The following is a 15,783-nucleotide window of genomic DNA, read 5'->3' on the forward strand; positions in this document are numbered from 1 at the left end:
TAACTTTATTACCCTAAATTCTCCCTTCATTCACACTCCTCCTAGGCTCCAAGCCAATTCCAGGCCTTGGATGCTCTCTCTGGTAGCACTAAACTAACTGGTCAAAGTGTTCTTGCCCCCCACAGCACCCTCTTTTAAGCACAAGTGGACAGAGTGTGGGGACATGGATGGTATTTCTTTCCTTAAACTCTAACCTAAATATACATAGAGATTTCTCTAGACCTGGCCCCAAAGGGAGAACTTCCCTCCAGTTACTCTTTGTGTTAGTTTTTGTTTTTTACTGCTAAGAAGAGACACCATGATCACGTCAAGTCTTATAAAGAAAACATGTAATTGGGGTTGGCTTACAGTTTATAGCTTTAGTCCAGTATCATTATGGTGGAAAGCACGGCAACCTGTAGGCAGACATGGTGCTGGAGGAGGAGCTAAGAGTTCTACATCTTAATCTGAAGGTAGCAGATGGAGACTGTGTGCCACAATGTGCATAGCTTGAGCATATATGACTTCATATCCTGCCTCCAAAGTGACACATTTTCTCCAACAAGGCCACACCACCTAATAGTGCTCCTTCCTATGGCCAAACCTATCTCTCCCCAGCTTCCTATGCCTCCCCTATAAAGGCTGTATTTCCATAATGTCATTATGACAAAGTCTTCTGAAAGAAAAAAATTCTTCCCATCATTAGCACCTACCTCACCACTGTTAAAAATCTCTACACTTGTGTTTATATTTCTTTAAAAGTTTATAAAAAGCCTGTCTGCTATTTTCATCCTTTCCAAAGTGACAGCCTGGTGAACCACTCCAGTCCTCAAAACCTGGCCCTTCTAGGTTTTCTAGTCTCCCACCCCATTCTCTATACCACTGCATAAAAATCCAGCCTGAAAGTAGCCTGACACAGGGATCCAAGATAGTGGAGCCTGTTTGATCAGCAGGACTACAGTGACTATTCAACAACCTAAGGACCAATTGAAGAACCACAAAACATCAACACTGGTGACACACAGGTTATAAGGAGTCCAAATTTTGTGGCACGCAGTTGGGGCTGGCCTCTGGCCACCTGGCAAAACTACAAAGTTCCGGTTCCCACAAAATGGGCTCATAGCCTCTAAAGGCTAGTGCCACATGCCTGGCCATGGTGGGCAGCTCTTGTACTCCCTAGGGCACAAAACTAGCTGCAGAGAAGAATTTTAAATCTGATGTTATGAAAATGATAGAGGCCTTAAAGGAGGAAAATAAATCCCTCAAACTAGAACTGGAATACACCAAGAAAGAATTGAACAAATCACTTGAAGAAACTACAATCAAACAGGAGAAAGAAATGAATAAAACATTTCAAGACTTAAAATGGAGATACAAGCTATGAAGAAAATCTGAGAAAATCCTGGAAATGGAAACCCAAGGGAAGTGGACAGGATCTACAGACACAAGCATGGCTAACAGAATTCAAGAGGTGGGACAAAGAATATCAGAGATAGATGATATGATTGAAGAAATGGATACAGCAGCCACAGAAAATGCTAAATCTAAAAAGCTCCTGATGCAGAATATCCAAGAAATCTTGGACACTATGAAAAGCCCAAACCTAAAAATCATAGGGATAGAAGAAGAAAAAAAAAAAAAAAACCTTCCAACTGCAAGGCCCAGAAAATATTTTCAACAAAATCATGGAAGAAAACTTCATAACCTAAAGAAAGAAATGTCCATAAATATACAAGAAACTTACAGAACTCCAAATAGAATAGACCAGAAAAGAAAATCCTCCTGCCACATAATAGTCAAAACACTAAGCATACAGAACAAAGAATGAATATTAAAAGCTGCAAGAGAAAAAGGCCAAGTCACATATAAAAGCAAGCCTATCAGAATTATACCTGACTTCTCAACAGAGACTATGAAAGCCAGAAAGGCCTGGACAGAAGTCATGCAGATACCAAGAGACCACAGATGCCAACTCAGACTACTAAACCCAGCTTTCAATCACCATAGATGGATAAAACAAGATATTCCACATTAAACCAAGCTCAAATGGTACTTAAACACAAATCAGCTTTACAGAAGATACTAGAAGGAAAACTCCAACCCAAGGAAGGTAATTTTACACAGGCAAACAAAGGAAAGTAATAACTCCACATCAACAAAAACAAAAGAAAGGAAGTTCTCTCATACACACACTCTACCACTACCAACATCAAAATAATAAGAACCATTAATATCACTCAACATCAGTGGCTTCAACTCTCCAATGAAGAGACACAGGCTAACAAAATGGATGCAAAAACAGGATACATCAATCTGCTGCTTACAAGAAACACACCTCAGCAATAAAGATAAATATTATCTTTGAGTAAAGGGCTGGAAAAACATATTCCAAGCAAACAGACCAAAGAAGCAAGCTGGAGTAGCCATTCTAGTATCTAATAAAATAGACTTTTTACCAAAACTAATCAAAGGAGATGGGGAAGAACACTTTATATTTTTCAAAGGAAAAGCACACCAAGATGATGTCTCAATTTTAAACATCTATGCCCCAAATACAGGAGCACTCACATTCATAAAAGAAAAATTATTAAACATTGATAGTGGAGGCTTCAACACCCCCACTCTTACCAATAGATAGACCATTACAGAGGAAACTAAATTGAGAAACAATGAAACTAATAGACGCCATGAACCAAATATACTCTAACATGAAAGAATTCACCTTCTTCTTAGTACTTCATGAAACCTTCTCCAAAATTGATCATATACTTGGTCACAAAGCTCAACAGATACAAAAAGGTCAAAATAATTCTGTGCATTCTATCAAACCATCATGGATTAAAGCTGGATCTCTATAACAACAAAAATGACAAAAAGGGTATAAAATCATGAAACTGAACAACTCCCTACTCAATGATATCTGGGCAAGAAATGAAATAAAAAAGAAATAAAAAACTTTCTAGAATTCAATGAATCTGAAGGCACAACATACCCAAACTTATGGTAAACAATGAAAACAGTACTTAGAGGAAAATTCATAGCACTAAGTACCTTTATAAAGAAATTGGAGAGATCCCATATTACCAACTTAACAACACACCTGAAAGATCTAGAACAAAAAGAAGCAGACTCACTAAAGAAGAGTAGATGGCTGAAAATCATCAAATTCAGTACTGAAATCAATAAAATAGAAACAAAGAGAACAATCCAAACAACCAACAAAACCAAGAGCTTGAGTTTTGCTTTTGTTTTGTTTGTTTGTTTTTTAGAAAATCAACAAGATAGACAAACCCTTAGCCAAACAATCTAAAAGGCAAAGGGAGAGTTATCAAATCAACAAAATAAGAAATGAAAAGGGAGAGATGGCATAACAGACAGTGAGAAAATCCAGAGAACCAGTAGGTCGTACATCAAAACCCTATATGCCACAAAATTTGAGAACCTAAATGAAATGGACAATTTTCTTGATAGATACTATTTACCAAAATTGAATCAAGATCAGGTAAACAAATTAAATAGTCCTATATCTCCTAAGGAAATTGAAGCAGTCACCAAAAGTCTCCCAACCAAAAAAAAAAAAAAAAAAAAAAAAAAAAAAAAAAAAAAAAAGTCCAGGGCCTGATGAATTCAGTGCAGATTTCTACCAGATCTTCAAATATGAGCTAATACCAATTCTCTTTAAACTATTCCACAAAATAGAAACAGAAGGAACATTACCAAACTCATTCTATGAGGTCACAGTCACCTTGATACCTAAACCACAGAAAAACTCTACAAAGAAACAGAAGTTTGAACCAATTTCTCTTATGAACATTGATGCAAAAATACTTGCAAACTGCATCCAAGAACACATCAAAAATATCATTCACCATTACCAAGTAGGCTTCATACCAGACATGCAGGGGTGATTCAATACATGGAAATTCATCAACATAATCTATCATATAAGTAAACTGAAAGGAAGAAAAAGCTCATGGTCATCTCTTTAGATGCCAAAAAAAAGCATTTGACAAAAATCCAACACCAATTCATGTTTAAAGCCTTGGAGAGAGCAGGAATACAAGCAACATACCTCAACATAGTAAAGGCAGTATACAGCAAGCCTGTAGCCAACATCAAACTAAATGAAGAGGAACTTAAATCTATTCCACTGAAACCAGGGACCAGACAAGGCTGTCCACTCTCTCCATATCTCTTCAATATAGTACTTGAAATTCTAGATAGAGCAATAAGACAACTAAAGGAGACCAAGGACATACAAATAGAAAGGGAAAAAGTCAAACTATCACTTTTTGTGGATGACATGATAGTATACATAAGTGCTCCTAAAAATTCTATTAAGGAACACTTGCAGCTGATAAGCACCTTCATCAAGGTGGCTGGATACAAAATTAACTCAAAAAATCAGTAGCCCTGCTGTATACATGTGACAAATGGGCTGAGAAAGAAATTAGGGAAACTACATCCTTCACAATAGATACAAATGGCATAAAGTATCTTGGTGTAACTCTAACCAAGCAAGTAAAAGACATATATGAAAAACACTTCAAGTATCCAAAGAAAGAAATAGAAGAAGATATCAGAAGATAGAAAGGCCTCCCATGTTTGTGGATCTGGATAATCAACATAATAAAAATGTCCATCTTACCAAAGGCAATTTATAGATTCAATGCAATTCCCATAAAAATTCCAAGGTAATTCTTTATAGACCTTGAAAGATCAATTCTCAACTTCAATGGAAAAAACAAAGAAAGAAACAAACAAACAACAACAACAAAAACAACAACAACAAAAACCCCAACCCAGAATAGCTAAAACAATCCTGGACAATGAAAAATCCTCTGGAGGAGTCTCCATCTCAGATCTCAAGCTGTACTGTAGAGCAACAGTAATAAAAACAGCATGGTGCTGGCATAGAAATCGGATGGTTGACCAGCGGAATCAAATAGAAGATGCAGAAATAAACCCACACACCTATGGGCATTTGATTTCGACAAAGAAGCCAAATCCATACAGTGGAAAAAAGATAGGATCTTCAACAAATGGTATTGGTCTAAATGGATGGCTACATGTAGAAAAATGCAAATAGATTCATATTTATCACTGTGCACAAAACTAAAGTCCACTTGAATTAAAGACCTCAATTTCAAACTGGAAACTAAATCTATTAGAAGAAAAATTTTGGAAGAGCCTTCAACTCATTGGCATAGGAGACAACTTCCTGAACAGAACACCAATAGCTCAGGCTCTAAGATAAAAAATTAATAAATTGGACCAATAAATTGGACTGAAAAGCTTCTGTATGGCAATGGAAACAGTCATCAGAATAAAACAACAGCCTAGAGACTGGGAAAAGATCTTCACCAAGCCTACATCTGACAAAGAGCTAATATCCAAAATATATAAGGAACTCAAGAAATTAAACACCGCTAAACCAAATATCCCAATTTTTAAAATGAGGTACAGAACTAAACAGAGAATTCCAAACAGAGGAATATTGAATGGATGAGAAACACTTAAAGAAATGCTCAACATCCCTAGTCATCAGGGAAATGCAAATCAAAATGGCCCTGAGATTCTATCTTACACCTATCAGAATGGCTAAAAAATTCGAGTGACAGCACATGCTGGCAAGGATGTGGAGAAAAGGGAAGACACCTCCATAGCTGGTGGGAGTGCAAACTTGTACAACTACTTTGGAAATCCATCTGGTGCTATCTCAGGAAATTGGGAGTAAGTCTACCTCAAGACCCAGCCATAGGACTCCTGGGCATACACCCTAAAGATGCTCCAGCACACAACAAGGACATTTGCTCAACTATATTCATAGCAGCTTTATTCATAATAGCCAGAATCTGAAAACAACCTAGGCGTCCCTGCACTGAAAAAATGGATAAAGAAACTCTAGTTCATTTACACAATGGGATACTATTTAGCTATCAAAAACAAAGAGATCTTGAAATTTGCAGGCAAATGAATGGAACCAGAGACAATCATCTTGAGTGAGGTAACTCAGACCCAGAAAGACACACATGGAATATACTCACTCATAAGTGAATGTTAGCCACCTAATTCAGGATAACCACATTATAATACAGAGACTGATGTGCGAAGCAAGGTCCATGTAGGATGTAGACCTAGACCTTCTGCTCAGATGTAGCAGATGGGCAGCACAGTCTCCTTGGGAGTCCCACAATATGGATAATAGGGACTTCTGACATTGACTCAGGCCTCCTAATGTTGATTACTTCCCCTCAGGCAGGGTGGCCTGGCCAGGCCACAGAGGAAGAGGTTACAGGTAGCACTGAGGACACTGGATAAGCTGAGGTCAGATGTTAGAGGAGGAGGGTTCCCCTTTCTAACAACTATGGGGGGGTAGGAAAAGGGGATGAGGGAGGAGATGGGAGTAGGAGGGGATAAGGGAGGTGGCTACAATTGAGATGTAAAGAATTCAAACTGCAGAACAAGCAGGAAACGTATGCTAATCCCACTACATGGGAATAGCTCTGAGATTGGCTGAGAAACAAATGTCTATGCATAGGCAAGGCTTCATGTTGGTCACAGACTCCCTGTGACTTATTATTAGATGCTATTATTCTTAGTATGGCATGAATGAATATTTGCAGATGTTTTACTTCTGCTCATACAAAGAGCAGAGAACCAGGCTTAATTGTTCTGTGCATCCTTTATGGAAAAAGGACTGGGAAAGTAATCCTGTTCCAGGCAGAGCTCACTCACCGGTACAGATTCCTCTCACTGTCAACCACCTCAGTAGCCACAGGTCCTGTAGAACCCCAGAAGTCATTTTCAGTCCCCAGACGTTCCATGTGCTTAGATGGATGGATTGGCTCCAGTGGTGCACACTGTGATGACTCCTCCTCTAGAAGAGGCCAAGCAGTGGTCACTATATGTCTACGTTTGTTACCAGGTTGGCCAGTCTAGACCTTACCAGGAAGCATGTCTACAGACTTTATAGCTGTTTCTGTGGATAGATATATGCTTTTTTATTCACATATATGCATATTTTTATATTTTGTTTCCACTGCTGGCCTTCTGAGAAACCCTACTACCTGCTCCCAACTCAACCTTTGTGTTTTCTTTCCTATTGGTCCAGAATTGTTGATTTCCCTAATCTACCTCCAATGGGTAGGTTGAGAAAAGAACCTAACTCAAAAGATGAATGAACAAGAATGAGGCAGTGACTCCCAGGCCATAGCAGCTCAGAATGAGACAGAAAGCCCTGGTATAGAGCCTGATGCATGGGAGGGACTTGAGAGAGGTGCAAAACTATCACCATGAACTAGGCCCCCAACGCTTGGAGAAAAGGAAGCAGTATCTCCTCTGCATTCTAGTTGTGGAGAGCCCTTAAGGGGGTGGGGCCCTTCTTTGTGGATAGCCTCTACTGTTCTATACCATAGATGGGGTGGAAATGATGACAGCTTTCATATGTGACAGGGAAGTCGCACCTATGAGGTATCAACAGTATTATTGCTCTACAAGATCTGCACAAGAACAACGTGAGTTGATATGCTAATGTGTATGAAAAAAGATCTCACCAGACCCCAACATAGATAATAGCTGCTAGGGAGGATAAAATTGCAGGGTGGTGCTGATGCATGCCTTTAACACCAGCACTCAGAAGGGAGAGGCAGGTGGATGGCTAAGTTTGAGGCTGAGTATGGTCAATAGAACAAGTTCCAGGATAACCAGGGCTACACAAAGAAACTGTGTCTCAAAAAGAAAAGGAAAGGAAAGAAAAAGAAAGAGAAAGAAAAAAGAATAAACTTAGTCTTCCTCAGAAAGAGCTCTGTAATAGGTTAAGCAGTCTGCCCTAAATATATATGCATGGACAACAATAAATGAGCCATCTGGTTGTATGTATATATACATATGCATACATATGTATATTTATTCATATATTTCATAATAATATGTAAGAAGAATTCATGAATTTAAGAGCATCTATGGGTAGGTCACAGGAGGACTTGGAGTGAGCATATGGAGGGTAGAAATTATCTAAATATAATACATGTGTTTAAAATTTATAAAAAATTTAAATAAACAATGACTTTCCCCTACAGATGCTCCTTCATTTAGCAATCAAGATGTTCTGGGTCTGATCCCTTCACATACCTGGCTGTAGTTTCTGTTGCTTGAATGAAGTTGGGCCATCAACCATTTCTTCTCCATCTGTGTTCTTAGTGGAGTCTACCACACGTGGTTTCCTGCACATGGAAATGTTATTTTCCTAAGATGTCAGGAGAATCCAGGGATGTGTACACAATATCCCCACATAAAATTCAAGTCACCTGACTCTGAACTCAGTCCCATGCTTCTTCTTTGGGAAGCATGTATCACTATGGCGGCCATCATCATCTTGGGTGTCCATGCTGCCAGAATCAGGATCATCTCATACCCTCCTTTGTTCTAGTTCAATGTGTTCCCAAATGTTCACACAATAGAAAGTTAACCCCCAATGCCACAGTGTTGGGAAGTTTGAGGGTAAGACACAATGGTTTTATGAGGGCTCAGCCTTCGCGAAGGGGTTAATGTCATCATCACAGGGGTAATTTCTGTTGTCTGACTGGACTTGTCACAAAAGTCAGTTTGGCATCTTGCTCTCAGCCTTTCCTGTTGTGCAATCATCTGGAAGAGCAAGAAGGGCTTCTCAAGATGCAGAGTCTATTCCCTTGTCCTCCTTTGTATCCTTAACTGTAAGACTTAATCTCTGTTCTTCATATTCAGTGCCCAGTGTCAGGCATGGTGTTATAGCTGCACAGAACTAATAATCCCTCACTCTGAATGCTGATCAGCTGACAATCCCTACTAAACCTTTCTCCTTTCTGTTTTCTACTCTCCAGCCCCAAAGCCTCCATCATAGTCCCAGGATGAAGTGAGCAGTGTCCTGAACCACTGCTTCATATTATGGTAGGTATCTCTGTTTCTGTTCTTGTACCTTATGCCAAATTTTATACATACCAGCTGACCATAAAATTTTGCCAGAGGTGCTACTTCACGACTGAGGCCCTGGAATGCCTCTCATTGCCTCTGAGGAGAAGCAGTAAGTTCTTTTTTTTTTTTTTTTTTTTTTTTTTTTTTTCCCTATCTTTTTTTTTTTTTTTTTTTAATTTATTCTTGTTACATCTCAATGTTTATCCCATCCCTTGTATCCTCCCATTCCTCCCCCCCCCCATTTTCCCATTATTCCCCTCCCCTATGACTGTTCCTGAGGGGGATTACGTCCCCCTATATATTCTCATAGGGTATCAAGTCTCTTCTTGGCTACTTGCTGTCCTTCCTCTGAGTGCCACCAGGTCTCCCCCTCCAGGGGACATGGTCAAATGTGAGGCACCAGAGTATGTGAGAAAGTCGTATCACACTCTCCACTCAACTGTGGAGAATATTCTGACCATTGGCTAGATCTGGGAAGGGGTTTAAAGTTTACCTCCTGTATTGTCCTTGGCTGGTGCCTTAGTTTGAGCGGGACCCCTGGGCCCAAACTGCCTATCATATTGTTTACTTGTAGATTTCTAGGACCCTCTGGATCCTTTTATTTGCTGTTCTCCCATGCGTCTCTCATTTAGAGTCCCAATAGGATGCCTTCCCCTCTGTCCCAGTTTCCTGGTAAGTGAAGGCTTTCGTGGGACATGCCCCTTGGGCTAGTATGCAGATATAAGTGAGTATATACCATTTGATTCTTTCTGCTTCTGGGTTAACTCACTCATTATGATCATTTCTAGCTCAATCCATTTATCCACAAATTTCGGGAATTCCTTGTTTTTTAATAGCTGAGTAGTATTCCATAGTGTATATGTCCCACAGTTTCTTTATCCACTCTTCTACTGAGGGACACTTAGGCTGTTTCCCATGTTCTGGCTATTATGAATAAGGCTGCTATGAACATGGTTGAGCAAATTTTCTTGTTGTGTGCTGGAGCATCTTCTGGGTATATTCCAAGGAGTGGAATAGCTGGGTCTTGAGGAAGCCCTATTCCATTTTTCTGAGATAGCACAGATGATTTCCAAAGTGGCTGTACTAGTTGCATTCCCACCAGCAATGAAGGAGTGTTCCTCTCTCCCCACATCCTCGCCAGCATGTGGTGTCGCTTGAATTTTTGATCTTAGCCATTCTGATGGGTGTAAGATGGAATCTCAGTTGTTTTGATTTGCATTTCCCTGATGACTAAGGAGGTTGAGCATTTCTTTAAGTGTTTCTCAGCCATTTGATACTCTCTGTTGAGAATTCTCTGTTTAGTTTCCAAGCCCCATTTCTCAATTGGGTTATTCGGTTTGGTGGTGTTTAATTTCTTGAGTTCTTTATATATTTTGGCATATAGACCTTTGTCAGATGTAGGGTTGGTGAAGATTTTTCCCAGTCTGTAGGCTGTCGCTTTGTTCTCTTGACAGTGTCTCCTGCCTTACAGAGCTTCTCAGCCTCATGAGGTCCCATTTATTAATGGTTGACATAAGGCCTGGGCCGTTGGTGTTCTGTTCAGGAAGTTGTCTCCTGTGCCAATATGTTCCAGGCTCTTCCCACTTTTTCTTCTAAGTGGCTTAGTGTCCTGGTTTTATGTTGAGGTCTTTAATCCACTTGGATTTGAGTTTTTGTGCAAGGTGACAAATATGGGTCCAGTTTCATTTTTTTACACATAGACCTCCAGTTAGACCAGCACCATTTGTTGAAGATGCTATCCTTTTTCCATTGAATGGATTTGGCTTCTTTGTCAAAAATCAAGTGACCATATGTGTGTGGATTCATATCTGGGTCTTCGATTCGATTCCACTGATCAACCAGCCTGTTGCTGTGCCAGTACCATGCTGTTTTAAGTACTATTGCTTTATAGTACAGTTTGAGATCAGGTATGGATTCCTCCGGAGCATCTCTTATTGTACAAGATTGTTTTAGCTATTCTGGGTTTTTTGTTTTTCCATATGAAGTTCAGAATTGAACTTTCAATGTCTTTAAAAAATTGTAGTTATTTTGATAGGGATTGCATTGAATCTGTAGATTGCTTTGGTAGGATGGCCATTTTTACTATGTTAATTCTCCCGATCCATGAGCAAGGAAGATCACGCCATCTTCTCAGGTCATCTTCAATCTCTTTTCTTCAGAGTTTGAAATTTTTTTCATACAAGTCCTTCACTTGCTTAGTTAGGGTAACTCCTAGATATTTTATATTGCTTGTGGCTAATGTGAAGGGTGTGGTTTCCTAATTTCTTCCTCTGTAAGCTTGTCATTTGTGTATAGGAAGGCTACAGACTTTTTTGAGTTAATTTTGTATCCAGCCAATTGCTGAAGGTGTTTATCAGCTTTAGGAGTTCTCTGGTGGAGTTTTGAGGTTCACTTATGTACACTATCATATCATCTGCAAAGAGGGATAATTTGACTTCCTCCTTTCCCATTTGGATACCCTTGATCTCCTTTTGTTGTCTTATTGCTCTGGCTAGAACTTCGAGTACTATATTGAAGAGATATGGAGAGAGTGGGCAGCCTTGCCTTGTTCCCGATTTGAGAGGAATTTCCTTGAGTATCTCACCATTTACTTTGATTTTGGCTATTGGCTTGCTGTATATAGCCTTATTATGTTGAGGAAAGTGCCTTGTATCCCCGATCTCTCTAAAACTTTAAACATGAATGGGTGTTGAATTTTATCAAATGCTTTCTCTGCATCCAAGGAGATAATCATGTGGTTTTTTATTTTCAGTTTGTTTATATGATGGATTACATTGATGGATTTCCGTATATTAAACCATCCCTGCATGCCTGGAATGAAGCCTACTTGGTCATGATGAATGATATCTTTGATGTGCTCCTGTATTCGTTTTGCAAGTATTTTATTTAGTATTTTTGCATCTATGTTCATAAGAGAAATTGGTCTGAAATTCTCTTTCTTTGTTGAGTCTTTGTGAGGTTTAGGTATCAATGAGACTATGGCCTCATAGAATGAATTTGGTAATTTTCCATCCATTTCTATCTTTTGGAGTAGCTTGAAGAGTATCGGTATTAGCTCGCCCTTAAAGGTCTGGTAGAATTCTGCACTGAAACCATCTGGCCCTGGGCTTTTTTTGGTTGGGAGACCATCGATGATTGCTTCTATTTAGTAAGTTCTTATCATGGTCTACACTTCTTGGTGTGGCCTCTGTATTCATCAAGCCCTCCTATGCCACCTTTTTCTGCTCACTGACTTCTAGACCAGTGACTCTCAAATCAAGGTGTTCTAATGTCACTTGGATGACATGCTAAATAATAAAGCTCACTAAAGGAGGCTGTCCTACCAGAGATTCTGACTCAGCAGGGATAGAGTGGGGCCTGAGAATTTGAATTCCATGATGATGGTGAGGCAGAGCTGATGGTCTCCACATGTTTTCCTGTTCCTCAAATGAACTGCTCTCTTTAATTCTTCTTGGAATTTTCTCCTTTTTGGGCTTATTCCACATTTCACATATTTGAGAGCTCACCACATCTCAGCTCATCTTTGGATGGGTTCAGACAGACTTCCACTGCACTCATAGGTTCCCAGGTACAAGTATGTGAACTGTGGGAGAACAACTGTCCCCTCCCAGATGGACAGAGATCATGAATGATGGGTCATGTCTGCCTTGTTCACTGGTGTGCCCTCAGATGCCCAGATAGTGTGTGATGCACAGTGGGTCAGCAGGAATGATTGTTTAATAAATGCTTTACTCTCCTAAGTGCATAGCACTTAGAGAGACATTTCACTTGTAGCACAGCAGTTAGGGACAGATGGAATTCATGGTCATTAACTGAAATGTCCCAAACTAGGAAACACAGGGCTTCAGTTCAGTCTCTGGAGTAGAAGACGGTTTTTCTGTTTTGTTGTTTCCCCTCAATTTCATAGTTCTCTCTCTCTCTCTCTCTCTCTCTCTCTCTCTCTCTCTCTCTCTCTCTCTCTCTCTCTCTCTCTCTCTCTCTCTCTCTCTCTCTCTCTCTCTCTCCCCCCTCTCTCTGTCTGAGTACTTGGTTGGATGGGGACAGTGACATACATAGTAGATTTTCCCCAAGAGTCTTTTTGTCTGTGTTTTTCTCTCTGCAGTGTGGTGGCTGCTGTCATTGTTTCAGTGGTCTGGACTTACTGCTGACTACTATTTATTATCACACTCACTGTGCCAGAGGACTCACAACTAACTCACCTTTTCATATTATTTTTCCCTATTGAAGAAACTAAGAAGGCATGTTAAGTGGTTCTATTTTTTAAAATCATATGACCATCACACACACACACACACACACACACACATGTCCTACTTTGGTTGTTGTGCTTCTTCCTGGCTTTGTTCATCTTTTCTACCTCCTCAGGACCCTTTTCCTACCTCTCAGCTCAGTAGCAGCCACATAGGGCCTGTGTTGCCCAGGGAGAACTCTGTGTCCACCCCTTACCAGGTGCTGGAGATGAGCAGCTGCAACTTCTCTGCTTCCAGAGCCCTGAGCTCTGCAGTCACCTGGTCACTGAGAGGGGCCTGGTCCAGCCTGCAAGCACAATAAGGGATATTTTTTTCCTGGATCCACCACAGAATCTTGAGACTTGAGGGTCCAGGATCCTGGACTCTGATGTCTGTGGGTGGAGCCAGTGAGGAGGCTTATTCAGGCTTATTCTTGATAAAAAATCAGGACAAAGAAGAGAGCAGCAGGCTGAGCAGAGGGAGCTGTGTCCATGAGGCAGTCTCAGTGAGGCTTTGTCAAGTTTGGAGGGAGATCTGAGTCCAGGATGAGGACCTTTGGAATGTTCCAGAGCTGATATGAGGGACTGGCCATTTATTTCCCCTCCCGGTAGGTCAGTCATTGGAAACATACTGTCCCAGAGAAGGGGCCATGATCATAGGTGAGGGAGCAGCTCTTCAAAGTGAACATGGAGTTCTGGGCCATGAAATTCTACCTTGAGTGAGAGGGCCTTGATTCCATTATCACCTCGTTCCCCATTTCCTTACTTTTAAGGAAGGTTTATACAGGAGCCACGACCTGAGGTCCTCTGGTTCCATTCTTATGAGCCTCAATTCCAACGATGCTGATGGTGTTAGGTAGTGACTGCCTTCCCTAGGCTTCTGAGTCCTCGACTCCTAAGCAAGGATACATCCTTCCCACTCTACCTGCTGTGAGGCACAGACAAGGGAGGAGGGTAAAGACTCCTGAACCTGTGAGAGGCTACACAATGTCACCTGCAGCAAAGGCCAGTTCTGGACATGCCCTTCAGTGTGTGAGGAACAGTCATGGCTGAAAGCAGGCTGGGAACAAAGGCGCCAAGCATCTGGGCAGTTCCATCTCCAGAGAGAAGAGATCACACTTCACTGCACAGCTGCTCCTTAGGTTTGAGAGGTGAAACAGAAGGCCTGACAGGGACCACTCCCAGGGCTCAGGCAGATGGGCTTTTCCTGTTGAGCTGAAGAACCAGGAGGCTTTTGGTACAGGGGTCAGGAGCCTCTGTGGTCCTGTGAGCCCATGAAGGGCACTGGCCAGCAACCCCTGGGAAGTGTTTCTCTAGAAACTGCCTGTGGACTTGTGCTAGGGAGGTGGACAAACAGGAGAGAGACAGTGTAGATTCAGCACTAAGTGACTTCATGGAGGACACAGGTCTCCAGCGCTTTAATTTTGAGGCTTTCTTAGTTTTCACAGAACTCTGCTCTAGGAGGAATGGTACAGTTTCGGGTATAGAGGGCCACCTCTGTCTCCTGTAGTAGAATCTCATGACCCTTCATGGTTCTAGTCACTTTCTATGCCAGAGCCTTCCCCAACTCTGCCTTTGCCTGAGCTGCTCACCTCAACTTGTCCCAACCAAGTCCCATTTCTCCTTCAGGCCTCAGAGAAGCCCTGTGGGGACATTCAGTAATGTTACTCCTCTCACAGCATTACACTCTCAGCATTACACTGTTGAGCCCACAGCATTCATCAGAGCTTGTGAATACAAAGTCATGAGCTAAGGAATCATCTGTATCTGTCTCTTTCCATACAGCTCCAGGAGGACAGAGCCTGTGTGTTTATGATTGTATTCCTAGGGTCTGAGCCAATGCTTGGCACATAGAGGACCTGATGTGAGTGTGTACGTACATGGATTCATGAAGGAATAAATGATTGAGGCACTGTTCTGGAGTAAAGAGAACCAAGGAGTCCCTGAAGGTACATGGCCTCACTAATGTATATGACTCCACTGTCCCCAGCTACCTACCTGGTATTATCTTTGTTTTTACATATGTATATTTTATGTCATTACAATCCATAAGATGGGTATTACATTACACTTAAGAGATGAGGAAACTGAGTTTTAGACAAGAGAGTGACTTCCCCAAATCACATGGTGTATGTGGCACAGCTGGTTAGGAGCCAGGTTGACTATTTTTTATGTTTCTTTTCTTTTCTGTGTCTTGACAACTGGTCACCTACAAAGTCCTTTCCCCAGCCACCTGCCCAGTTGGGAATCTCAAGGTCATGCTTACCACAAGATGCTGAGGCTGCAGGCAGGACTCCTGAGCCCCTCACACAGCAGCATCACGCCATCATCACCCAGGTCATTCAGTTGCAGGTCCAGCTCAGTCAGGCTGGTTCCAGCACTGAGTACCGAGGCCAGGGACAGGCAGCAGCTGGACGTGAGGCCACAGTCGACAAGCCTGCATGGGAGATGCTCATGTCAGCTTCTTTAGGGCTCAGTGCTCTCGGTAATTGAGCTAAGGTCTCCCTTGTGAGCCCTGGCATGCTGGTCTGGCAGTGCTTGGCTCTCTGGAGAGCCTCTTCTTGTCTGGTGGATAATTCCACGCTTCCCACAGCTGAGCTGCAGGAACAAGGGAGTGTGGATTG

The 15,783-nt window shown here is 41.4% G+C and overlaps 1 protein-coding gene across 1 annotated transcript in view; it reads right to left on the reverse strand.

The window, feature by feature from the left end:
• Nucleotides 1-15,783, reverse strand: part of LOC127208043 (NACHT, LRR and PYD domains-containing protein 1a-like) — a 65,887-nt gene that overhangs the window by 23,763 nt on the left and 26,341 nt on the right. The window contains exons 5-9 of the mRNA XM_051167401.1: nucleotides 15,426-15,596; nucleotides 13,378-13,467; nucleotides 8,113-8,204; nucleotides 8,059-8,066; nucleotides 6,718-6,809 (exon numbers count right to left, since the gene is read on the reverse strand). Coding sequence (XP_051023358.1) covers nucleotides 6,718-6,809; nucleotides 8,059-8,066; nucleotides 8,113-8,204; nucleotides 13,378-13,467; nucleotides 15,426-15,596 — 453 coding nt within the window. The remainder of the gene's footprint in view (nucleotides 1-6,717; nucleotides 6,810-8,058; nucleotides 8,067-8,112; nucleotides 8,205-13,377; nucleotides 13,468-15,425; nucleotides 15,597-15,783) is intronic.

The sequence above is a fragment of the Acomys russatus genome, chromosome 25, assembly GCF_903995435.1.
Source record: "Acomys russatus chromosome 25, mAcoRus1.1, whole genome shotgun sequence".
Classification (NCBI taxonomy): Eukaryota; Metazoa; Chordata; class Mammalia; order Rodentia; family Muridae; genus Acomys; species Acomys russatus.